This window comes from Pelophylax lessonae, assembly GCF_965119305.1.
Source record: "Pelophylax lessonae genome assembly, chromosome: 3".
In the NCBI taxonomy this organism is placed as follows: Eukaryota; Metazoa; Chordata; class Amphibia; order Anura; family Ranidae; genus Pelophylax; species Pelophylax lessonae.
In genome coordinates, this window is record NC_138770.1 from 141,381,167 (window position 1) to 141,408,970 (window position 27,804).

The 27,804-nt window shown below is 44.5% G+C and overlaps 1 protein-coding gene across 2 annotated transcripts in view; it reads right to left on the reverse strand.

Annotated features, from left to right (window-relative positions):
- The window catches only part of LPIN1 (lipin 1), a 289,491-nt gene that overhangs the window by 92,056 nt on the left and 169,631 nt on the right, over window positions 1-27,804 (reverse strand). For both annotated transcript variants that reach the window (XM_082252224.1, XM_082252225.1), the window contains exons 5-7: window positions 21,459-21,578; window positions 19,137-19,266; window positions 17,959-18,277 (exon numbers count right to left, since the gene is read on the reverse strand). In XM_082252224.1, the coding sequence (XP_082108350.1) occupies window positions 17,959-18,277; window positions 19,137-19,266; window positions 21,459-21,578 (569 nt within the window). The remainder of the gene's footprint in view (window positions 1-17,958; window positions 18,278-19,136; window positions 19,267-21,458; window positions 21,579-27,804) is intronic.

Below are 27,804 nucleotides of genomic sequence, written 5' to 3' on the forward strand. Positions count from 1 at the left end.
ACCAAGTTGGCGTACCACGCTCGGCGAGGCCAGTCCGGAGCTACCAGGATTACTGGAATTCCTTCCTTCTCTATCCTGCGAAGAAGTCTTGGCAGTAACCCGAGAGGAGGGAAGGCATACATTAGCTGGTATTGCCCCCATGGGGCGATCAGTGCGTCTGCGGTCTCTGCTAGAGGATCGCGGGAGCGAGCCACGAATCTCTGTACTTTCCTGTTGAATCGTGATGCCAACAGATCCACATCCGGGGTGCCCCAACGTAGGCACAACTGGTGGAAAACTTCTGGATGGAGGGACCATTCCCCCTGATCCAGAGTCTGACGGCTGAGATAATCTGCCTGCCAATTTTCCACCCCCGGAATGAACACCGCAGAGATCGCTGGAACAAATCGTTCCGCCCAGCGAAGAACGCAAGCCACTTCCTTGGCCGCTCGGACACTCTTGGTGCCCCCCTGGTGATTGACATAAGCCACGGCCGTGGCGTTGTCCGACTGGATTCGAACCGGGCTGCCCTGGAGCTGCTCGGTCCAGTGAATCAGACAAAGTCTGATCGCTCTCAGTTCCAATACATTTATCGGCAACCTGGATTCTTCCGGGGACCAAAGTCCCTGGACAGATAACTGACCGAGAATTCCTCCCCATCCGGATAGGCTGGCATCCGTGGTCACTATCGTCCAATATATTGGCAGAAATGACTTTCCCTGGCTGAGCATCGGAGACCGAAGCCACCAGACCAGAGACTCTCTGGTCTGTTTGCTCAATCGGATCCGATTGTCCAGGGATTCCGGATTCCGATTCCATCTGAGAAGAATCTCTTGCTGAAGAATTCGGGTATGGGACTGGGCAAATGGGACTGCTTCGAAGGAAGCCACCATCAACCCCAGAACCCTCATGCAAGTTTGAAGAGAAGACCAGCTGTTGGATAGTAACAACTGGACTGCTGATTGAATCTTCCGGAGTTTCCCTACCGGAAGAAAAACTCTTGTCCTGACTGTGTCTAGAATTAGACCCAGATATTCGAGCCTCTGGGTGGGAACCAGAAATGACTTTTGCTGGTTCACCAGCCACCCGAATTCCTGTAAAGAAATTATAGTAATTTCTATGTTTTGTAGCAGGGTCTGAGGAGACTCTGCATGAAGCAAAAGATCGTCTAGGTAACCTAGAATCGATATGCCTCTTTGGCGCAGTAGTGTCAACATTGGGGCCAACACCTTTGTGAAGACCCGAGGAGCCGTGGCGAGACCGAAAGGTAACGCCACAAACTGATAGTGGTTCTCTTCTACGGAAAAGCGTAGAAACCGCTGATGTCCTGTGAAAATGGGAATGTGAAGATAGGCGTCCTTGATGCCAGAGGTCAGATCAGCCAGAGGGGAGGGATTGTGTACACTGTATGAGAGTGTAAAACTCTGTTCCTATTGGATTGTGAATGTCACGTCCAGTCTTCAACAAGGTCCACCTGGGCGGTAACCTTGTGGGTGAAAACTGTATAGAAGTCCGTTTCTTGTTCAATAAAGTTGTTCTAGAGTTAGTTCACCCTCAATCTAGAGTGCTGTCTCTTATTGGGGGGAATATGTTGCAAGGGATTGCTATGGTCTTCCATACTCCCTTGGATAATTACTAAGCTCTTGTAAGAACTTGTGTAAGAGCTTGTTCTGCTGCACTCCCGGGCAAAGAGAGGTTCACCCACGGGAACCTGGAGCCTTGTTGTAGGTCCAGGGTAGGTCGGAGACGGCGAGACCCTAACCAAGCTGCGGTGGTTCGTGGGGTCTGATGTGGTTACGGTGTCTTGTCTTGTGAAGTGCTTGGAGCCCTCTGGAAGCACTAGGAGCATCTGTCAACGGAGGTACCCAGTCAGGGGTGTCCTGTTCCGTTACACACCTCATATATGCGTGAGGACGCACCTTCTGGCCGAGTAGGCCTCGTCTGCAGGTCTGGAAAAAAACGGATCTTTTGTTCTCCAGACTAGGGTAGTTTGGAACCACCCGAGAAAGTCCTGAAGGACTTCGCCACATTGACGGTCCTCGAGGGACGAAGAAACAGTTTGTGAGCCGAAAAGGAAGGACCCCGTCTGCGACGAAGGCCCTTACCCTTGTTAGCCTGTGGAAGAAAAGCACTCGTCCCCCCGTGAGACCCTTACATAATGTCATCCAGGGCAGCGCCAAAAAGGCGATCCCCCTGAAAAGGGAGATCCATTAAGGCCTTCTTAGAAGTTTGATCCGCAGACCAACGCTCCAGCCAAGTATACGCCAGACAAGCACTGCCGAAACCGACAGGGGCCCAGTAAAGGAGTCGTGGCCAGCGCGGCATGCACCAGCTGGTCCAACAGCTCCCCCAGGGCAGGAGGGACTCGCTCCGCACCAAGTCACGGAGTTGCAACTCCGCCCATCAGGCAGAGTCTGCGTTGCAATGGCAATTATAAACACTGTTCCCAGTGCAGACCCCGCTAGGGAGTACAGCTCGCAGGCCACAGCCTGCGCCATCCTATCCCCCAGGTCCTTAAAGGAGCCAATTAGAAACCCCAGGGGAACATCGCAGACGGTCCCATTCTTCATGAGCATGCTAGCAAATTAAGCTTCTCTGGATGGCATGCAAGTGCCAGATGCCACCTGCGCCCCAGGCGCAGCCGCCACTGCATCCTCCAAATTGTAGGGTGTCATGCGCCAAAACAACCAGTGCAGCCACCAGCGCCTGTATCATGCGCGGCAGAGGAGGTAAAAATGTCATCCTCATTATCCGAGGAGGCAGGGCGCGAGGTAACAGAACCGGCAGGGAGGCCCCGTCTGCGGCGGCTGAGTCAGACTCAGAATCCGAGACATCAGATGAGGCAGGGGTAGGTGGAGGAAACGTTTCAGCGCACTTCGCTCTCTCAGGGCTACTTCCACCAGGGACCCACATGCTTCCCGAACCGCTGAAAATGCATTGATGAACAGTGGAGAACCGGAAGGTCCTGCGGCCTTCGTTAGGGGGTCAGGTGGGGACACATGGCCTGCAGGGTCCATACTAAACCTGAGGAACCCGGAAATTACAATTTTATTATTTTTTTTTTTTTTTTTTTTTTTTACACAAAGTTGTCGCTAAATCAGTGTTTCTCAGCTCCGGTCCCCAGAGGAAACTAACAGGCCAGGTTTGCAAGAAAACTGAAATACATAACATGTGATATCATTTGCTGCTCAGTGATTGCAGTATTCTAGTCTGCATCTCCCCAAGGTAATACTTAAAATTTGGCCTGTTAGTGTGCCCTGAGGACTGGATTTGAGAAACACTGCACTAAATGATATCTTGCTCACACATGCCATTGGTATATGTGGAATTACACCCCAAAATACATTCTACTGCTTTTCCTGAGAACAGGACCCGGAAAACCAATCACTGCCTTCAGATTTTCTAAGGGCGTAAATTGCTCATTTTAATTCCTCACTACCTAGCATAGATTTGGAGGCCCTGAAATGTCAAGATAGCACACAACCCCCCCCCCCCCCCCCCCCAAATGACCCCTTTTCGGAAAGTAGACACTCCAAGCTATTTGGAATATTTTATATTTTGCCACAAATTATACACACAAAGCTCCGACTCTCTGCCCCCCTCCCCATGGATCACACTGCTGCCTTATACACACACAATGCTCCAGCTCTCTGGCCTCCTCCCCATGGATCACACTACTGCTTTATATACACACACAATGTTCCAGCTCATTGCCCCCTTCCCATGAATCACATTGCTGCCTTATACACACAATGCCCCAGCTCTCTGCCCCCCTCCCTATGGATCACACTGCTGCTTTATACATACAATGCTGCAGCTCTCTGCCCCCTCCCCCCTGCATTCTGCATCGCACTGCTGCCTTACACAGATCATGATTGGATCTCTCCTCCTAATCCGGCCATGTGATCAAGCGCCATATTCCCTCCCACAGCCTGTGATCAGCACTCCCATTATAAGTCCCCTTTGTCCCCTCCTGCTCTATGCACTACTTCCAGCACATCCCTCTGAGTTCACAGGAGCTGGAACTACAGTGGAGGCATCAGGTATCAATGTGCGCTGACAGTATTGACTGTCAGCGCGCATTAGGAAAAACACTGGAAACAACATTGGGCGGTATACATCCGCCACAATGTTGATTTGCAGCAGAACCCCTGGGGACCACCGAAATGTTCTCCTGGACCATAAGTGGTTCACAGACCACTGGTTGGCGACCGCTGCTCTAGACTGCAGTTCTTAACTAGAGGTATCCATTCCACTTGGGAGTACAGGAACCAAATGATGGTGGTATGAACTAGATCTCTTAGGCCCCTTTCACACAGGCGTTCCAATCTGCCTGTCAGTTTTTTCAGGTTGACATGATCGAAAGGTCAATTCATTCCTATAAAAACTAAGAGGGGTATATGCTAATGCCAGGAGCCTAGCTAATAAAATGGATGATGTGGAAATGTTAGTACATGAGGATGACATAGACCTTGTGGGAATAACGGAGACTTGGTTCGACCCCTCACATGACTGGCTGGCCAATATCCAAGGGTATTCGGTGTACCGGAAGGACAGGGTAGGAAAAAGAGGGGGAGGGGTATGTCTCTATGTCAAGAACAATGTAAAGGTGATTGAGAGGAGTGACATTACAGAAGGGATGAGCATGGATTTAGAATCGGTGTGGGTAGAACTCCATAGGGAAGGAGAAAAGGGAAAAGTAATTGTGGGGGTTTGCTAAAGGCCACCTAAACAAGAGGAGGAGGTAGAGCTGGAATTTTTAGCACTACTGGGTAAAGTGGCAAAACTGGGATCAGTCATCATATTGGGGGACTTCAATCCCATATGGAAGAAAAATATAATTTCCAATATATTTAGGGAAACATTTTTAGAAATATCTTGAATATGGCCAAAATTGTAGCATTTCAAATATATTTCCAATATATTTGGGGGAAAAAATTCAATTTTTTTAAAATATATTTTAAATATATTTTTCTTCCATGTGGGATTATCCCGACATTGACTGGGAAGAGGGGACTACACACTCACAGAAGGCCCGTCTATTCACGGAAACCTTACAGGATAATTACATGTCACAGTTGGTGGACTCTCCGACTAGAGAAAATGCAGTCCTGGATCTATTGATCACTAATGACCCAGACCTAATCTCGCAGGTAGGAGTCCAGGACTACCTGGGCTCTAGCGATCACAGGATGATCACATTTAGTGTAAATAACAATAAAACAAGGCAAGTGGGGAACATAAGAACCCTAAACTTCAGAAGGGCAAACTTTCCAAAAATTTACTCATTGATGGAAAGGGTAAACTGGGACCAAACCCTGGGATCACTGACCACAGAGGAAAAATGGGAATGCTTTAGGAACATATTAAGCAAATGCATCTTGCAGTGCATTCCTATGGGAAATAAATTTAGAAGAGATAAAGCCAAACCTGGCTGGCTAAACCGTAGCGTTAAAAAACTTATTAGGGGAAAAAAATTGGCCTTCAAGAAATATAAATCAGAGGGCACAGTATCAGCTTTCGAGCAATACAAGGCGGCAAATAAGAAAAGTAAACACGAAATCAAGAGGGCTAAAATCAACTTTGAGAGACAAATAGCGGAGGATAGTAAAAAAAAAACCAAAGAAATTCTTTAAATATATCAACAGCAAAAAAACTAGGGCAGAGCATATTGCACACATAATTAACGATGATGGGAGGATGGTTACAGAGGACACTGAAAAAGCAACCGTGCTGAATGCTTTTTTTCTCGTCAGTCTTTACATAGGAAATGGAGGGGTACAATGACCATGACTGTATGGTTAGTAGTAATACACAGGACTTGCCACTATGGCTAACAGAGGGTGAAATCAGGGAAAGGCTGGATAAACTTAACACAAACAAATTACCAGGCCCGGATGGCATACATCCAAGAGTACTCAAAGAACTCAGTAAGGTTATATCGAGACCACTGTTCCTGATCTTTGCTGACAGTATTAGGACAGGAGATGTACCAGGGGATTGGAAGAAAGCCAACGTGATTCCGATATTCAAAAAGGGACAGAGGCATATCCCGGGAAATTATAGGCCTGTCAGTTTGACATCAATAGTATGTAAACTTCTGAAGGGGATGATAAGGGACTATATCGTAGAGTTTGCTAAAGACAACAACATCATCAGCAGTAATCAGCACGGGTTTACAAATGGGCGTTCTTGTCAAACCAATCTCTTAACATTCTACGAGGAGGTGAGCTGTGAGCTAGACAAGTGGGGGGAGCAGTGGATGTTGTGACCTGGACAAAATAACGGAGTGGGCAACGACATGGCAAATGAGGTTTAATGTGGAGAAGTGTAAGGTTTTGCACTTGGGGATTAAAAACATAAAAGCACAATACACTTTAGGAGGGGAACCAAAAATGGAGAAAGATCTGGGAGTCTTGGTTGATGATAGATTAGGCAATAGCATGCAATGTCAAGCAGCAGCTGCCAAAGCCAGCAGAATATTAGCATGCATAAAGAAAGGGATGTATTCCAGCGATAAGACTATAATCCTTCCACTTTATAAAACTCTGGTCCGACCGCATCTGGAGTATTCTGTCCAGTTCTGGTTGCCAGTCCTCAGGAGGGATGTGCTGGAGCTGGAGGGAGTCCAGAGAAGGGCAACTAAACTGATTAGGGGATTGGAGGACCTTAATTATGAAGAGCATCTGCAATCGCTTGATTTATTCTCCCTGGAGAAGAGAAGCCTGAGGGGGGACATGATAGCAATTTAGAAATATCTCAATGGGGATCTCAGCATAGGAAAAAAAAGCTGTTCAGTCGAAGGGATTGCATGAGGACTCGAGGGCATACAATGCGATTGGAAAAGCGTTTTAACCTCAGGCAACGTGGGGGGTTCTTTACTGTTAGGGCTACAAGATTGTGGAATTCTCTACCACAAGAGGTGGTTTCTGCGGGAAGTATGGTGGCTTTCAAAAGACTCTTAAGACGTACATCTCAAGGATCAGGACATTCAGGGCTATGTGAGATGATTACAGCCACACACACCTACACAGGTTGAACTGGATGGACTATTGTCTTTATTCAACCTCACCTATGTAACTATGTAATATATGTAACTATAGATAGGCAGGTGTAAATGGACTTGTGTCCATTTACACCCGCCTACCTCTGGGTGCAATTGGCTACACTAAAAAAATGGATGATGACTCCATCCTCTTCTGTTTAGACGGATGGGATTGAAGGCTAGCTGGGTGTAAACAGATAGCGGAACCTGTTTAATCACGGCCACCTATAGAGCAGAGCAGGTTCTGTTCATGACTGCTCTGCAAAAACTAAGTGGACACAGATGTGTCATCTGCCTGCTCTGCTCTGATCAGCAGGAGGTCTGTGAGCTGATCGAAATGGTATCTGCCCTGTGTAAAAGAGCTATTAATAATTTAAAAATAACTGACAGATTCCCCGAATTGTTGAACCTGAAATAAAATATAGAAACTGACTTGATGTGCAAGATGATATGTGGGTAACATTGTCAATAACTGGAACTCCATTTCATGTTCTGATGGCTTAAAACACAGCTAAAAAAAAAAAAAAAATGTACTAGTTGTAGCTAGCTTATACATTCGTGGTTTGCTGAACACACAAATAGGACTGAACCCTTGTGATTTTTCGGTCAGCTACTCTGTCCCTCTTTATCCATGCTGTATGTAAAGAACAACCAAGCTATTGACGTTTTTTGAAGTCTACCAGAGTACCTGATAAAGTAGAACTTTATTCAGAAAAAGAAGTCCTGCTTGGTCACTTCAGGCTGGTCTCTTTTCCTTTTGCAGGTATAGCTATGCAAGATATTAAAAAGAAGTGCCTATACTGTTTAAAATCCAGTAATGCGCTGTCTCACCCTGCTCTGCACATGCTCAGTTGGTCTGTTTTTAAGCATGGTGCTGAATTTGTAGAGGCCAATCTGCTCACAACCTAAAGATTTACTGCTTTTCATGGGCTCTGGGCTTCAGCAAAATGGCAGCCTCTAGAAACAAGAAACAGGAATAATGCTGGAGGCAATTTTTACAGCACATACTAATATTGGTAGCATAATTCTTATTGTGGAATTCTTGCTAAAGAAAATTACTTTTATCGATTTATGTGTAAAGTTCCATTTTAAGACTGGTGAGGAGGAGGATAATGGTTTTGACAGTTCAGTAAAAGGGGCATGGGGATCCATTGAACAATAGATTGGGGTCTGTCATCTCATAAAAGGTTTAAGTGGAACTAAACTCTCTCAATCAGCATTACCGATTTGTAACCCTTCTGCTACTAGCCTTAGTAAATAGATAAGAAGGTATATATTGTATTTAGTTTAAAAACATTTTTTTTTCTACATTTTTTCAGTTACTCCCTGGTTTCTGTCCTAGGACAAAATGATGTCATATGTCTTCATGGGCATTTTTTTTATCTTTTATCTGGAGGAGGGCCACGGCCAGAAATAGGGGGTATTTTTCAAAGGGATTTCTCAACAAAATAAAGCATGGAGACATGGATAGATGTAGGGATGCACCTATAAGCCGCTGAAAATTATCATCCAAAAAAATGGATTTTTGTAAAATCTTACCGTAAAATTCCTTTTCTCTTAAGCTCATTGACAGACGTAGTCCTCCTTGATTAATATCAACTCGGGTTATACTGCCCTCTACAGGAGTAGGACTAGACAGGAAAGAAAACGTTCTGGCCACACCCTAGGGGCAGTCCCAGAGGGTATATCCTCTAACTTCCTGCTACAGCAAATCAGTTATGTCACAAAGCAGTGTTTAGAGAATTTAACCCAACCCAACTCAAAAACAGAGGGGCAGGTACTACGTCTGTCAATGAGCTTAAGAGAAAAGGATTTTACGGTAAGATTTTACAAAAATCCATTTTTCTCTGTCGCTCATTGACAGACGTAGTCCTCCTTGATTAATATCAACTCGGGACGTCCCAAAGCAGTGCCACAAATGAGGGGTGGGAAAATGGAAATCAAAATCCAATCTAGAAGGCCCAACCGGTGCCAACTAGAAGTTTTAAAGGCTCATCAATCAAACGATGAGACTCAACTGAAATTCCAACGGAAAAAAACCCTCGAGGAAGACCACCGGTCTCCTCAAATTGCGGCCTGCAAAACCTTGCGGCCAAATGAGGCATCCGCCGATGCCATCACATCAACTTTATAAAATTTTGTAAAGGTATGAACCGACGACCAGGTAGCCGCCTTGCACACCTGGACCACTGACGCCTGATGGCTGTAGGCCCAGGAAGTACTGAGCGCTCGAGTGGAGTGCGCCTTAACAGGAACGGAGGATTCCGGCCCTTGGGCCCCCTTGGGCTGAGGACACAAGGAAGGTAGCACAATATCTTCATTCAGATGAAAGTCTGAAACCACCTTAGGAAGAAAGGATGGCTTCGGATGAAGAACTACCTTATCCCTATGAACCACAAGATATGGGGAATGGCATGATAATGCAGCCAGTTCTGACACCCTGCGTGCAGAAGTGATAGCCACCAAGAAGGCCACCTTCTGGGATAATGTAAGCAAGGGAATCTCCCTGATATTTTAAAAGGGAGGTTTCTGCAGAACCGACAAAACCAAGTTAAGATCCCAGGGCGGTAAGGGCGCGCGCACTGGCGGAGCCAAGTGCCGCACCCCCTGGATGAAATTCCGCACCAAGGAATGAGTAGCCAGCGGCTTCTGAAAGAAGATTGCTAACGCTGAAAAACCTGACCCTTGATGGTGCTCAAGGATAGTTTCTGCTCAACCCCCTTTTGCAGAAAAGCCAAAATTCGGGTCACCAAATAGGTACGTGGGGGAAATCCCAACGATTCACACCACGCAATATAAGTCTTCCATGTGCGATAATAGACTTTGCTAGAAGTCGCTTTCCTTGCTTTAATTAGAGTAGGAATAACTGAAGCTGACAATCCCCTGTCCTTCAGTACCTGGGTCTCAATGGCCAGGCCGTTAAAACAAGCGACTGTAAAGCACGATGGAAGATCGGTCCTTGAGACCGCAGATCCTCCCTGAGAAGAAGTCTCCAAGGAGCGTCTGCGACTAGCCTGCCCAAGTCGGCGTACCCGGCTTGACGAGGCCAGCCCGGAATTACCAGGATAACTGGAGTTCCCTCCACCTCTATCCTGCGGAGAAATCTCAGCAGTAACTTGAGAGGGGGGAAGACATACAGTAGCTGATACTTCCCCTACGGGGCGCTCAGCGCGTCTGCTGCGTCCGCTAGAGGATCTAGGCGCGAGCCCTGTTGAGCCAACCTGCCAACAGATCCATATCCGGGGTGCCCCAATGAAGGGACAGCTGGCGAAATACCTCTGGATGAAGAGACTATTCCTCTTGATCCAGAATCTGACGGCTGAAATAATCTGCCTGTCCACCCCTGTGATAAATATCGCGGAGAGAACTGGAACAACTGTTCCCCAAATAAAGAATGTTGGCCACTTCTATGGCCGCCAGGGCACTCTTGGTGCCCCTTGGTGATTGACATAAGTCATGACCGTGGCATAATCCGATTGGATCCGAACCGGACTGCCCTGGAGCTGCTCGGTCCAGTAAATCAGACAAAGTCTGATCGCTCTCAGTTCCAACACCTTTATCGGTAACCTGGAATTTATCAGAAGAAATGTCTTCCGCCTCCCTGGTCTGCTCACTCAATCGGATCCGATTGTCCAGGGAATCGGGATTCCGATTCCATATGAGAAGAATCTCCTCTTTGGAGAATTCGGGTATGAGACTGGGCAAACGGTACTGCCTCTAAGGAGGCGACCATCAATCCCAGCCAGTTGACGGACAGCAACATCCGAATCATTGACTGAATCTTCTGGAGTTTCTCCGCCTGGAGAAACACTCCTGCCAAGGATGTATCCAAAATTAGGCCCAGATAGTTCAGTCTCCTGGTGGGAACCAGGGATGATCTTTGGGAAAAGCAAAGAAAACGCTGATGTCCTGCGAAGATGGGGATATGAAGATAGGCATCCTAAATGTCTATAGACGCCAGGAAATCCCCCTGATGCAGGGAGGCCACCACTGTATGGATGGACTCCATCTCTTCCAAGACCAGAATTGGACGCACCCTAGCCCTTTTTCCTGGGCATTGTGAACAGGTTCGACTAGAACTCCTCCAAGGAATGGGAACTACCACTGCTTGTTGCATCAAGCTGTTCCCCGCAAAGCTTTTTAAGCGACCCGGGGATGTCGAATATTGGAAGGGAAGAATCGCACCGGTGGAAGTGATCGAAACTCGATCTTGTATCCCGACCATATGACCTCGCGAACCCCTTTATCCGGGGATTCTGGAAAGCCCTGGATCCGGAAACCGGTGAAGACGTCCCCCCACCCTAGAGATGGGTGGGGGCCCATTCTGTCAATCCAACGAGATGGCTTTATTTAGTCTGGAAATCGGTGAGTCCACTATTGGTGGTACCGTCCATCTTTGTAATGAGGGATTCCTCAAAATGATAGCACCTAGCAATGAGTTTGGAAATAGCAGGGGCTCGTTTACGTTAGACCCCATTTGGGCAAGGGAAACCCTTCACCATTTTGGTAGGCTTGCTAGTACCAAAAAAGGAATACGAGTCTCAGCTACCTCTGCCGGTGTAACCTCAAGATTTAAGGTTTCCCGGCAATGACAAGCTCAGAATCCGTATCTGAAGTATCAGATGACATAGGGGTAGGCGGGGGTCGCTCTTCTTGACCCCCGCCCCTGACAGGCTACCTCCACCCGGGATACCAAAGACTCCAAAACTGCTGATAATGCATCATCACAAGTGGGGTACTGGAGGGTCCTGCGGCCACCCCGAGGGGATCAGGTGGGGATACATGAGTGGCAGGGTTCATGTAACAAGACACTTGCCAGCAAACACAAAAAAATTAATTGCTTTTAAATTAGTCCCCCAGCGCAGTACGCCCCTCAGGCTACCTGCTTGGACCCCTCAGAAAGAGAGAGAGAGAGAGAGAGAGAGAGAGAGAGAGACCCCAAGGCTCACCTTATGCACAGAAGTTTCTTATCAACCTGCTTCCAGCACTGTCTGTTACAGACAGGAAGTCTTTGGCTTGCTTTCCCTGGGCCAAGGAGGCGGCTCCGCCCCTTTAGACGCCTTCCGGCGCCTCCCAATTACTCCACGAGGTGTTTGGTCACCTCAAACATGGCCGCTCCCATGCTGGTGACACGAGGCTACGCCAATATGGCGGCCTCGTGCGATCTGCAGGAAAATGGCGGCGGCCTGTGTAAGATAGCGGCGGCTTGCAAGCTAGCAGCGGCCTGCGGGATATGTGCATTCAACCTGTACGGCCTGCGGAAGTGCCTCGGCCTGCGGGAGGTGTCCTCGGCCTGCGGGAGGCTGTGTGGCCTGTGGAAGTGACCGGCTTTCTGGAGGGATGGCGATCTGTGGCTGCAGTAACTCAGGCATAGGCATCGGCCTGTGTACACACTAGACAGGTAGGATACCTCTATACCTCAATAGTAATGCCTCTTAGTAGTCTGCCACTGACTTCAGTCACCCTTACAGTCATATAGTGACTTTAGATAGTCAGCTTCCAAACCAAGCCTCCTGGTTTCTATTCACAAAAATCACACTCAAATTGGGGGATCTGTGACCTGTTATAGGATAGAGGGGAGACCCAGAACTGAGTGTCCTACCATCCTAGAGAGGGGCCCGCGTCCACCAACAAACCCGACAGGGGGAGAGGGGGAACATTCTACTCACCATACCGGAACCAGGCGGGCGCCAACTCCTGACAGAACCCCTCTCCACCGGGGTGGGGGGGCTGTCGACCAATACGGACGCCGTGACTCTGTTGGTCATTGGCGTCCAGACGAGACGTTTAACTCGCAGGGTCAGTCCCCGTCCAGTGGGACTATGTCGCGGCCGACCCAGCACGGAGCTATGGCCTGCACGCGCTCGTAGGCTGAACTGGGGTGACCACTGGATCTCAACATCCAGCCCGTCGCCCAGTTTCAGCGTACTTGCTTGAAGATCTCACAGGAACACTGGAGAAACAAAGCTGTCTAAAAAAGTATTTCTAAAAAAAAATCTTGCCAGGACCGAAGATCCTAGCAAGGAATCTAGGTCCTTACTCCTAACTAGACAGAAAAAAACTGATTTGCTGTAGCAGGAAGTGAGAGGATATACCCTCTGGGACTGCCCCTAGGGTGTGGCCAGAACGTTTTCTTTCCTGTCTAGTCCTACTCCTGTAGAGGGCAGTATAACCCGAGTTGATATTAATCAAGGAGGACTATGTCTGTCAATGAGCTTAAGAGAAATAGGGTTATCTGCTTTTTACTGACAGAAAAAAAAAACAAAAAAAAAGGTGCCCATAATGGCATGCTACGTCCCACTGACTTTAATGCAAAAATCGCATCTCATTGGCTTTAATGCAAAAACGCCAGCCAAACTAAAGAAATTTTAAAGTTTTTTTTTTTTAAATGTCCGTTTCGGTTTTTGGCCATCCTGTACATCCTGTATTTCCTCAGTTTTGGCAGCGGAATTTTCATTCAGGTGCACTACTAGATGTGTGAGTTTGCTTTAAATATTAAAACTGAAATAGCATTTTCAGTTTGTAGTTCTTAAATTGTTTACTTCCGCTTTAAGAATCCCTGTTCTATAGGGTTACTAAGGCCTGCGGTTAGGAACAAACTTAGATTCTTCATGTATGCAACTGCAGTCCCACTAGTTTGGATTCTTTTGTGATTGTCACCCTAAGAGAAGACCAGAGGCAAGTAATCATGCTCCACTGTCCACATCAATCTTTCGAAGGCTGGAATGCCCAAACTCCATCTGATGATTTTGGTGAGGTTTTTTTCATTTGGCGCATCTTTACAAATGCTTAGAGTGGAAACTGAGCTTTGATATCCTGAAATTGGCTGCACTGATATAAACCTGCATAGGGAATTTGTTTAGATGCGAATATGCAAACATCCCTGCGCTTCAGCAATACAGAACATGGCAGGGATAAGGGAGGTGTTCACGCTGGAGATGCATTAATATATTTCATTATTTGGCTCAGCATAAGTGTTTACTTGTTCTGTCATTTGCATTCCCTCTCTGGAATAAAAACAGATTGCTTCAGGAACTGAAATTTGCATATTGTTTTGTCTCTCAGCTGCTGCCAGTTTCCTAAATACAAACAACTGAGTGATAAGTGGCACAGGGGCAACCCAACAAACTGGCAGCAGTGCTCTGTGGACACAAGTTTCCAAAATGTCTACCCTGATTTTATGTGACTGGCTCACTACTTAAACCCAAGTCCTGCACAGCACTTGAAGTCAAATAGCAAGCATCTTCTGTATTCTTGTCTGCATTAAAATATTTTCAAATAGGGATGCTAAGGCTGCAGCTTTTCTTTTACAAAACGAAGGGTCCTTTCACACGGGTGTTCCGGATCACCCGCCGCTATCTGATTCTATCCTGTCCGCCAAATTCAGACGGATGGTGACCCTATTTTCCATCCATCTGGAGGATTGGATCAGATAAGATCCGATTTTCCCATATGGGAGAGTAGGACTCTGTCCGTCTCCACTCTGCACAGTCCGGTATGGGAATAGAAAGCCCATTTGAAGAGAGAAAAAGCCCATTGACACAGGGCCTAAAAATAACTAGGAAGTTGAGTGAAGCTAGCTATAGATGGACTGAAATACAGCCGTTTCAGCAAGGACTAGCGAAATTTTCGCTTTTCAGAGCAGTCGATCTAATGAGATTATACACATATATATATATATATATATATATATATATATTTATTTATTATAAAATATTTTATGCTACAATTTCTACAAAAAAAAAAAGTATACCATCCTGCTAACTACCAGACCCATGTGCAAAGCATTTGAATTTTAAACACTCATCAGGAAAAATTGAGTAGCTGTCCATAATACAATGCATGAACTTTGGTCAGTTCCTGAACTCCATTCTCTCTTCTCTCAGTTGGTGGTCACAACGCCACCCTCCCATCCGACACTCTTCAAAAGAAAATTTGAAAGAGCCGGACAAATTATTATTATATTTATTTTTATTTTTAAAGTTGACCAGCAGATGCATCAAACCAGAATTGCAACGAGTTTGATTTGAATGACCAAATATATACAAACTTCAAGTGCGGTTTCTTAATTGATTGCATTTTTCAGTTGAAGGATGCCAAACAGTGGTGCCAACAGGGCGCAATTTGCTCTGTATATGGCCAGCCTAATTTACTAAAACTGAAAAATGCTGGTGCAGCTGGGCATATAAACAAACCAGCTTTTAGTTTTTTTTTTTATCAAAGCTTAACTGAACAAGTTGAAGGTAGAAGCTAAATTGGCTACCATGCACAGCTGCACCAGATTTTGCACTCCCCAGTGTTCGTAAAATAACCCCACTGTTTGTACATATATCTAGTTTAATGTAGTAATCCCACTAGAAGCCACAATAGTCAACATCTGCCCAGCCTGAGTTATGGGAAGTATTGTACTTTCTTATATTGTTCTGTGATAGTCATCAGCTTGTTAAAGAGGTTGTAAACCCACCTCACAAACTTTTACCTATAGGTAAGCCTATATTAAGGCTTACCTATAGGTGCTATAAATATCTCCCAAACTTGCACCGTTTAGGAGATATTTAGAGTGCATACTGCCGATGACGTCATCGGCGCATGCGCTCTGAAGGAACGGCCACCTGTGCCGTTCCTTCAGAGCTCAGTGCCGTGAACAGCAGCTCCCGCGCGCAGGCGCGGGAGTGATGTAATCGCACCTCCGGCCAATCAGATGGCCAGAGGATGCGAACCCGGAAGTAGGATGGCCGGACATGTCGGCCGTCCTGTCGCTGAGCGGGTGGCACGGCGGGGGCTTCGTTTTAAGGTAAGTACTTCATAATGAGCTAGTATGCGATGCATACTAGCTCATTATGCCTTTCTCTTTACAGGGCTTTTTTTTTCTCGTTTTTTTTTTGGGACTTTACTTCCTCTTTAAATGTACAGTGGGTACGGAAAGTATTCAGACCCCCTTAAATTTTTCACTCTTTGTTATATTGCAGCCATTTGCTAAAATCATTTAAGTTCATTCTTCTTCCTCATGAATGTACACATAGCACCCCATACTGACAGAAAAACACAGAATTGTTGACATTGTTGCAGATTTATTAAAAAAGAAAAACTGAAATATCACACGGTCCTAAGTATTCAGACCCTTTGCTGTGACACTCATATATTTAACTCAGGTGCTTTCCATTTCTTCTGATCATCCTTGAGATGGTTCTACACCTTCATTTGAGTCCAGCTGTGTTTGATTATACTGATTGGACTTGATTAGGAAAGCCACACACCTGTCTATATAAGACCTTCCAGATCACAATGCATGTCAGAGCAAATGAGAATCATGAGGTTAAAAGGAACTGCCTGAAGAGCTCAGAGACAGAATTGTGGCAAGGCACAGATCTGGCCAAGGTTACAAAAAGATTTCTGCTGCACTTAAGGTTCCTAAGAGCACAGTGGCCTCCATAATCCTCAAATGGAAGACGTTTGGGACGACCAGAACCCTTCCTAGAGCTGGCCGTCCGGCCAAACTGAGCTATCGGGGGAGAAGAGCCTTGGTGAGAGAGGTAAAGAAGAACCCAAAGATCACTGTGGCTGAGCTCCAGAGATGTAGTCAGGAGATGGGAGAAAGTTGTAGAAAGTCAACCATCACTGCAGCCCTCCACCAGTCGGGGCTTTATGGCAGAGTGGCCCGACGGAAGCCTCTCCTCAGTGTAAGACACATGAAAGCCCGCATGGAGTTTGCTAAAAAACACCTGAAGGACTCCAAGATGGTGAGAAATAAGATTCTCTGGTCTGATGAGACCAAAATAGAACTTTTTGGCCTTAATTCTAAGCGGTATGTGTGGAGAAAACCAGGCACTGCTCATCACCTGTCCAATACAGTCCCAACAGTGAAGCATGGTGGTGGCAGCATCATGCTGTGGGGGTGTGATTCAGCTGCAGGGACAGGACGAATGGTTGCAATAGAGGGAAAGATGAATACGGCCAAGTAAAGGGATATCCTGGACAAAAACCTTCTCCAGAGTGCTCTGGACCTCAGACTGGGCCGAAGGTTTACCTTCCAACAAGACAATGACCCTAAGCACACAGCTAAAATAACGAAGGAGTGGCTTCACAACAACTCCGTGACTGTTCTTGAATGGCCCAGCCAGAGCCCTGACTTAAACCCAATTGAGCATCTCTGGAGAGACCTAAAAATGGCTGTCCACCAACGTTTACCATCCAACCTGACAGAACTGGAGAGGATCTGCAAGGAGGAATGGCAGAGGATCCCCAAATCCAGGTGTGAAAGACTTGTTGCATCTTTCCCAAAAAGACTCCTGGCTGTATTAGATCAAAAGGGGGCTTCTACTAAATACTGAGCAAAGGGTCTGAATACTTAGGACCATGTGATATTTCAGTTTTTCTTTTTTAATAAATCTGCAACAATGTCAACAATTCTGTGTTTTTCTGTCAGTATGGGGTGCTATGTGTACATTCATGAGGAAGAAGAATGAACTTAAATGATTTTAGCAAATGGCTGCAATATAACAAAGAGTGAAAAATTTAAGGGGGTCTGAATACTTTCCGTACCCACTGTAACTTGTGCTTTAGGTTTAATGCCTTTTTTCAATGCGATTTAAAAAAAAAAAAAAAAAAACAAACAAACCTCCTCTCAAACCACAGCAGGACTATTATTGTTTACAGCACTTGGTGAACTAAAGTTCACAAAATACTGTGGAAGCCAGAGTATTTTTACGGCCATGGCTCTATACTTGTTTTCACCAACAGATGGCAATAGAGCAAACATCTGGAACCCCATCTTTAGGTAAAAGCCAGGAGCTGTGAGAAGGGGGATCCCCGTGCACAAGGGGGTGGAGAAATTACAAAAACAAACTCCAAGCTGCCACCACTGTTTATAGCAGTAATGACCTGCATCCCTTCTATACAGGTGCCCAAGAATACGGATAAATTAACTAAAGTACCTTTTTTCTTGGAAGGTGAATCAGTCTTGCTTGATGGCTGAGTTGGTGGTTGGCTTATACAGACAGTTAAAGGGGTGGCCTCTTCATACATGGGAGCAGCAGCGGCAGCTCCTAGAGACTCAATGTCAACGTCTGCAGTTCTCTGGAGTGGCTCCATCTCTGGGTCTACATCCTCTACAATGCACAATGCTGGCTGCTCATCAGCTGTGGAAAGTGACGAGACTTTCTCTTCTTCAGAAGTGCTTTGTATGATCCTGAAATGTGTGCTTTCAGATAGGTTTATGTTCCGAACACTTGTGTCCTTCACTTTGTGTGGAGACTAATAAGGAAAAAGACAAGAAAATAAAATCTATAAACTGCAGAATGACATGTGGAAACTGGACTTTATAAAGCATGCATGCTATGCTGCTAACATGAAATTCACAATCCCAAAATTCACTAGACTCAGGGCATCTCAACACATCTCTTCCCACCTGCTACCTACTCCCTGGCCGCAGGAGCTTTTTTTGGCTATAGAAAAAAATGTTACCTTAAAGTGTTACTAAACCCAGGATTCTGCATTCACTATATCTGGTCTTCCACAGTACACTGCACATGGAAATGCAATAGTTTTAGTAAATATAAACTGCTAAATACCTTTTCTCATCAGCAGTATATAGCAGTCTTGTGACTTCTATCACTGCCTGGTTAAAGCTTGTAGGAGAAGGAGTTTTCATACTGCACTGAGCTGCCCTAGGATGCAGAACCCCTGACCCTCTGTCTGGATAGTGCTGATTGGCTCTGTGCTGATCAAATGCACTCTTCCAAGAAAAATAACTCTCTAGCAATACACACCAAACTGAGCAGCCTGACTCCAGTACATTTGTCTTATCCAGAAATGTTATGGGGAAAATGCAAGAAGAGGAGGATCTGTGCATACAGGATCAAACAGCCTTTTTACACAATGCACAGGATTAACCCCTACAGACGGATTTTACTGTTATGAGTTTAGTAACACTTTAATCATAATAAGACAGGTATTTCTGCATTAATCATTCTTGGGGAAAATACCTGACCCTCTATGGCCACTCTAATGTATCACAATCTTCCACAAATGCTGGCTCACAAATCTCTATTCATTGCAAACCACGAGCCATCAGCCTAAGGCCCGCAATAATTCACAAACATCAGTTACCTACCTTGGTAGCCTGAGGTAGCTCCCCCCAGGCCCAGTGCATTGGGACCTCATTGGTTGCCATTCCTCGATCCTGTGCTTTGCTGACCAGCTCAGAGTCGCTCTTAGGTGTTGCAGGACGGGACCCTGGAGGACTGACCAGAAACATCAAAATATACCTCCAGTCTAGGAGTGTATTTTACCAAACATTTTGCAATTGTGTGTCTAAACCCCTGCTGCCTATCCTCCATCCTGTGGCCCCCTTTGTACTTATCGTTTGGCCCTCAAGCCCCAGCGGGCAGTAATGAGAGTCTTCTCTGACTCTGCTGGTTTGGTTTATTGCTTCCCATGTTCTTATTTTTCTGTACAGTCCTTTACCTCCTCTTATTTTAATTTTTTTCCTTTTTTATATGGATCTTATCTTTTTCACCTTTTATATGGATCTTATTGAGAGGAATATCAAATGTGGCATCAGTCATCTTTAAGATGGCTGTAGTGACCAGAAACATGGAAGGTTTTTAAAGGGGCTCTAATGGCAGTGATCTCTAACAGTTTTATGTACCATGTCCCCAGTCTCAGAGGGACTCCGCCATCTCCTCCTGTAGCATATCTCCAGTCTTTAACTTCTGAAGTAATGCCACAATCTGACGTTTTTCTGCAACATTATATACATTATAAGGTGTGGCCCTTTAGTAACCTCAGAGGTTCTCACTTGTGCCCCATTTAATTTACTAGGACATTTCTCCTGTGTTAACCATCATGCTGCAATGCATGACAATGGAAATTGCAATATTCTCCATGGGGCCCATTCACATCAATGCAACATGGTGCAGTGCAATTTTTGAAAAGGTCCATGTGTTTCTTTTGGTGCAGCATTTTTTAGCCCAAAGAATTTATTTATGGATTTCTTTCAGGTTCCTTAAATCACGCCCCCTCAATTTGTGCAGCACTTTACACATATATATTGTACATTCTCATCAGTCTCTGCCCTCAAGGAGCTTACATGCATTTTTTGGGAGGGTTTTGTGCTTAAAGGATAAGTTCCCTCTTTGGAGCTTGTTACACCCATATTTAGGGTGCATCATGCAACAAGGTCTTCCTCATTCCCCTGATTTTCACCCCTACCCTTGTGACAGCCCACAGCCACTTTCACATTTTAAATGCAGCGTGCCTGTGCGGTGCTCTGTCTGTAAAGCAGCATTATTCATGCACAAGATTCTGAATGAGGGAACTACAAGTCCAATTTGTCACCATGGCAGACAGCTTGTACAGTAGTTCTCAATGAGCTGTGAGGGCGTTGAGCGTACTTGTGCATTCATAAGCCCTGCAGCTTTTAAACTGAAAGCCTGTACAGAGGTACAGTCTGAAAGCTGTAGGGTTTGTCTGCAGGTGGAATGCTTTGCAGGCTCCTGCAGAAAAAAAGTGTTTTTTTTTTCTGCAAAAAATATGTGCATTTATTATTTTCACCATAAAGGTGAAGTCGGGCTTTAATAACCAGTCTCCTCCTATAAAAAAAAAAAAAAACACGCATGAAGATGCATCTAAAACGGGCAAAAAACCAAAAAAATGCATGATTTTGCAGCAGCACTAGAGTAGATCTAGGATTAGGACAATCTGCATGAAGTTAGTTGACAACTACTTGTGTAGAAGAAGTGAATATGTTCCTATAAATAATGTAGCCGGACACACACACACACACACACACACACACAACTTTGCCAGCTGTGGTTATAGTAGGCAAATCAAATGACCAAGGTTTGGGGCTCCTGGTACACTTGAACAGCAACTAAGGTGGTAATGCAAGCTGATCCCCTGCCCATTCACACTACCGCGACTTGTCAGGCGACTGGTCAGCCTGACAAGTCGCGGTCCATGCAGTGCTATGGGAACCCTTCTAATAGGAGCGACTCAAGTTGCTCCGACTTAGAAAATAGTTCCTGTAACATCGGAGCGACTTGCATTGACAGTCATTATATGAAGTCCGTGCAAGACGCGGTGCACGCGACTTCACAGGTCGCCCCCGAAGTCGTGCCGCGGTAGTGTGAACCGGCATAAATGTGCCTGCTTTAGAATTGTTTACTTTTACAATGCCACATTGTGCTTTAACTGTGCGCTAGAACCAAATCCAATATTCCTGTTCTGTCAGTGCAGATTGGGAGTATGTAATTGGTTCATATTGGCAATCCCTTTACCAGGTGCTCCACTATTTTTATTGGTCTTTCTTCTAAAATGATCAAATACCAAAAGGAAGCAGCAATGTCTGGATAAAAAACTGAAGCCTGGAAGGTTTGTCTTGTGCCCCCCTGATGTGCTCTTCACCCATAACTGGAACAATCTAGGTACCAACCTTTGGTTTGGTGTCCACTCTCCATCAGAGTGCGGGTACTTCTCAGGTATAGTGAAGGAAGTGTTCTGTGAATGGTTCACCTCAGAGACTCGGTCACCAAAACTGTTCTGGACAGACGATCTATAAAATAAGGTAGAATTTTTAAATACTTGTTTAGTTTGTTTTTTCACCTATGATGCAAATATAATAAAAATGCATACTTTTAGGCTACGTTCACATGTCGGTGTAGCGATCGTGGGCAGAATCACCGCAATTCTGCCTGCGAACCGGAAATCATTACAAATCGCGGGACTCCTGTGCGTTGCCCGTGATCTGCAATAGCACCCCAAGTGCTGTGCGATGTTGCCGCAATTTCCGCCTGCCGAATCGCGGTAACATCACGCAAAAATAATCGCGGGATTTATCATGCGATTTTTTTTGCGTGATGTTACCGCGAATCGGCAGGCGGAAATTGCGGCAACATCGCACAGCGTTTGGGGTGCTATTGCAAATCACGGGCAATGCACAGGCGTCCCGCGATTTGCAATGATTTCCGGATCGTGGGCAGAATCGCGGTGATTCTGCCCGCGATCGCTACACCGACATGTGAACGTAGCCTAAGTGCCTTAACTGCTGTAACATCTTCCTCTGAGTTCTCTTACTCTTGAATTCTCTATGCTTAATATGTGTAAACATATGTTATTTTAGACATATTTTGCATTCACTGTGTGAGCCATGATCTTTCCATTTGCTCCTTTAACCACTGGACCTCCAGAAGGTTTTACCCCCTTCACAACCAGGGCATTTTTTGCTATTCGGCACTGAGCTATTTAAACTGGCAATTGTGCAGTCATGAAACACTGTACACAAATTACATTTATATTATTGTTTTCACACAAATAGAGCTTTCTTTTGGCATTATTTATTCACCACTGGGTTTTTCATTTTTTTTGTGATTGTCATAAGTTCAAGCAAAACATTTTTCTGCTACGTCAGTGGCAAAAATAAACCCAATTAAATGTATATTATTTGGTTTGTGTGAAACTATGAGATATATATATAAATAATTTTAAAATTGCTCAATCCTGATGTACTGACAGCCTAGATCATTTCTTGAGGCCCAGAAATGCCAGGACAGTACAAATACCCCTGGTCAGTAAGAGGCATTTAGTAAGAGACATGGTGAGATTTTTGAAGTTGGATATTTTTGTCAAAGTTTTTTTGAAAATGAAGAAAAATTACATTTGTTTTTATTTCAAAAACATATACATACATACATACATACATACATACATACATACACACACACGACTGAGGCTGCCCATGCCACCCTGTCGCAGAATATCTGTATATCTGCAGGAGTGGGGCAATAAATGGTTAATGAAAGAAACCTGTTTAAAGCATTCAATAGCTCAAGCTGAAATTTACACAACTAAGACGATGACTTATTTAGAGTGGCACGCACAGCACATCCAGAAAGTATTCACAGCGCTTCACTTTTTCCACATTTTGTTATGTTACAGCCTTATTCCAAAATGGATTAAATGTATTATTTTCCTCAAAATTCTACAAACAATACCCCATAATGACAATGTGAAAGAAGTTTGTTTAAAATCTTTGCAAATTTATTAAAAAAAAAAAAAAAAAAAAAAAATGTACATAAGTTTTCACAGCCTTTGCCATGACACTCAAAATTGAGCGCATATTGTTTTCACTGATCATCCTTGAGATGCTTCTACAACTTGGAGTCTACCTGTGGTAAATTCCGTTGATTGGACATGATTTGGAAAGGCCCATACTTGTCTATATAAGGTCCCACAGTTAACAGAGCACAAAAACAAGCCATGAAGTCCAAGGAATTGTCTGTAGACCTCTGAGACAGGATTGTATTGAGGCACAGATCTAGGGAGGGGTACAGAAAAATGTCTGCAGCATTCAAAGTCCCAATAAGCACAGTGGCCTCCATCATCCGTAAATGGAAGAAGTTTGGAACCACCAAGACTCTTAGAGCGGCCGCCCGGCCAAACTGAGAGATCGGGGGAATGGAGCGTTAGTCTGGAAGGTGACCAAGAACCTGATGGTCACTGACAGCGCTCCAGCATTTCTTTGTGGAGAGAGGAGAACCTTCCAGAAGAACAACCAACTCTGCAGCACTCCACCAATCAGGCCTGTATGGTAGAGTGGCCAGACGGAAGCCACTCCTTAGTAAAAGGCACATGACAGCCTGTCTGGAGTTTGCAAAAAGGCACCTGAAGGACTCTCAGACCACCATTGAACTTTTTGGTCTGAATGGCAAGCATCATATCTAGAGGAAACCAAGCACCACTCCTCACCTGGTCAATACCATCCCTACAGTTAAGGAAAGTGGTGGCAGTATCATGCTGTGGGGATGCTTTTCAGTGCTAGTAACTGGGAGACTAGTCAGGATGGAGGAAAAGATGAATTCAGCAATGTACAGAGACATAGTTGATGAAAACCTGCTCCAGAGCACTCTGGACCTCAGACTGGGATGAAGGTTCATCTTCAAACTGGACAACAACCCTAAGCACAGAGCAGAGATAACAAAGGAGTGGCTACAGGACAACTCTGTGAATGTCCTTGAGTGACCCACACAGAGTCAAGACTTGAACCCGATTGAACATCTCTGGAGAGATCTGAAAACGGCTGTGTACAAATGCTCCCCATCCAACCTGATGGAGACTGAGAGAATGAAATAAGAACGAGAGAAACTGCCCAAAATAGGTGTGCCAAGCTTGTAGCATCATACTCAAAAAGACTGAGGCTGTAATTGATGCCAAAGGTCCTTCAACAAATTATTGAGCAAAGGCTGTGAATACTTATGTACACAGGTGTTTTTTTTATTTTTAAAAAATTTGCCTGGAGGTTTCTTCAGGGGTGCCTTGCCTAAAAAATGCCCAAAATTTGTATACAAGCTGGCGTGTGGATAAAGCCTGCCTTTTAGTTGCACAAAGCCACAGGTTTTTATTGTGCACCATTACAACCTTCTAGCTGCTGGCATCCAAATGACCAATGGCATCACTAGTTGATGAGAGGATGTCAGTCACCGGCATAGCATACTTGTTTGACCCTCCACTGCTCCCCTCCATCAGCGTTGAGGGCATAGCTGAGTGATGGAGAAAAACTGAGGGAGAAGAGAAACATTGGAAAACTAGTCAGTAACAGTTTGAAAAAGTGTATTTGCTTTGGATGAATAAAACACCTCCAACATTGGGTGTCCTACTCGTGTTGATGTTTCTGCGTTATCCAAAACTATTAGGATCGTTTTTAAATTTTAGAATGGGGTGCCTCAAGACTGTCCATCATTTTTAAAGGGTGCCTCAAGAGTGTCTATAATTTTTAAAGGGTGCCTTGACTGAAAAAAGGTTTAGAAACACTGCTTTAGAACATATAAGGCTTCTATTTGAAATAGTGTTTTAAATGAATATCCTGTTTAGGCCAAAAAAAATTGACAAGAAATTGAAAATATATTCTTTATTTTTTTTGCAAATTTTTTTAAACTGTAATTGCATAGGACAACTACAGCATTAAATGGAGGCACAATACCATCTTCAGGCTGAAGTGGCATCTGTAGGATGTGGATGAAAAAAACATTTGCAAATAATAGATTATAAGCTTCAACGAGCAGAGCCCTCTGATTCCCCCTGTATTAAATTGTACTGTAACTGTACAGTCTGCCCTTATGTTGTAAAGCGCTGCGCAAACCGTCAAACTCAAAATTCTAAAATAATAATAAAAAACCTCCAGCCTGCATGTAATCAAAATGTTTGGCTGTTCTGGTGATCACGTGGTCAGAACCACACAAGTTGCTTTCTGTTCAGTAAGGTAAATCAGACACAGACCGCAGCATGAGAGAGCTGGGAGCTTGGACAGGTCCACATTCCTAGTTCTCACTTGAAAAAGTAATTACCATTATCATAGCACGGGAGCCCATGTGTCATAATATTAATGGCCAGATTGCAGATACTGGTGGTTAATGTTTTTGGATATAAAACATCAGTTTTAAAATGTATAATCTTGATTAAAAAAAAAAACAACTAAAATTATCCTCAAAAGATAATTTCCTTTTAAAAGGTTAGTCCTTTTAGTTTTAATAAAGTGCTGCTAATTTGCAACATATCGCCACATCATCCTACAGTGTACTGCAATGGTTTCAGTTCAGCATTTGCTTATTACATATGCAGGCTCGGCTTTCTGGCTTTAAAATTTTTAATCCTCTCAGCTCATAGGTGTATTTGTAAAAAAAAAAAAATCTCTTATGTTAGAACGCTTAAAACAATCCTGGTAGCCAGAAACCATGTAATATAGGCTGCCAAAGCTCTAAGTCAAAGGAAGGAGATAAAAAAAAAAAAAAAATCATATTTATGGCAAGAAAGGTACTTTTAAACTAACAGTAAAAAATGTGATTTGGTGATGCTGAGAGGAGCCTTATTCATTTGGGAAAAAAAATTGATTTTTAATGATGGGTCTTTAAAAAGGTTTTTTTTTTAAGTGCAACATCACTTGTTTTCACTAGATGTCACTTAATGCTCACCTTATAGACAGCATCTGTCCCTTTGCCCCATGTAGAGTATTGAAAGTTTTCTTTTTTAGTGTAACATCACTTGTTTCCACTAGATGTCACTCAATACTCACTTTACAGCCCTGCGCCCTTATGAAAGTGTTGAGTATTTTGTGCATTTTTCACACATTGCCACACTTTGCGCATAGGGCAGCCCTTTCATTTCAATGGGTTACTCTAGAAATAATAAAATACAGAAATAAAGCATAAGTATATTTTTGAGCTTAGAGCAATTTTTAGCAGCACGTTTTACCACATTTCTTGTAAAAAAATGCATGTCTATTGGTGAACGGCGCGCCGCAAGTTCAATTTTGTAAAGGTTTACACACTACAGTACTGCAATGTGAATGCACACCTATATTTTCTAGATGAATTCCATATGTAAAAAAAGACTGCCATCAAGTCTCACACTGGAAGAAAGCAGCCATTCCCAGATTTCTGTGCCTGAAGATGTAAAAAGAAAGTAAAAAGGTGTAATGCATACGGCAGAGCCTACTGACCCAAGTGCAAACACATATTGGCCAGCGGGGAGCCCTGTTTGAGATATTTGGTTATATATGTAACTGAGGAAGTATACTTATAAGAAACAGTAGAAGTGTGCAGTTTACATATAAAGCACTGCGTAAATTGATGGTGCGATAGAAATACCTGTAATAAATAATAATAAGTCCTCATATCAGGTGGCGAGTGACTGTAAATGTAGGTTCACGGCAATGTGGGTGCGGGATTGTGTGTAAATTGCACACAGACATGCAAGCGCAGCACAAAAAACGCTGCTGTTTAGCAGACACGCAGGGGGGGTCGTTCGATTTTAATGGCATTCCAACGTATTGGAAACCGAGGGGTGTTTGCCCATGTGCGGGAAATGCACAGCACAATGCAGTTTCCGTGGGGCTACAGTTTTGGAAAAGGTTCACATCGTTTTTCCTGCATTTCCCACCAGACAGCAGCCCATTCCTTCTGTGCAAATGCAACTGCAGCAAAACTTTCTAAAGGCCCGTACACACGTACCGATCGTCGGCATACAAATGTTCCTCTTTTCTCCCCGGGATGTCGGTGTCTGTTGAAAAGTGCAAAGACAGCACAAGGACAGCACAAGAATTTTGTCTGCAGACTTCAGCTGACTGCAGAAGTGATGTCATGTAATGGTTAACTTTCCCTGTGTTTTTAATTTTCTGAGCATGCCCAGTCTTGCAAATCTGCGGTCTGTCGGCCGAATTCTGTACTGACAGGCGAACAATCGTCCGTTCTGGTGTCCGCAGACAAAAATTTTCATGTTTGCACGAAAGACTTTTGTCCGCGGATTGTGCGCAGACATCTGTCGGAGGCACCATACTAACACGCGTACAATCGGCAGATCTTTCGTCCGCCGACGTTTGTATGCCGACGATCGGTACGTGTGTACGGGCCTTAAGTTTGAACTTTAGGCTAAATGCGATTGACCTTACTTTAACCACTTGCCTCCTGGGGACTTTTACCCCTTTTCTGCCCAGACCAAATTGCAGATTTTAGCGCTGTCACACTTTGAATGACAATTGCGCAACACTGTAACCATATGAAATTTTTATCATTATTTTCACACCAATAGAGCTTTCTTTTGGTGGTATTTAATTACCACTGTGTGTTTTATTTTTTGCTAAGCACACACAAAAAAAAGGCAGAAAATTATGGAAAAACCAAACATTTTTCATAGTTGGTTTTAAAATTTTGCAAACAGGTAGTTTTTCTCCTTCACTAATGTGCACTGCTGAGGCTGCACTGATGGGTGACGCTGATGAGGACACACTG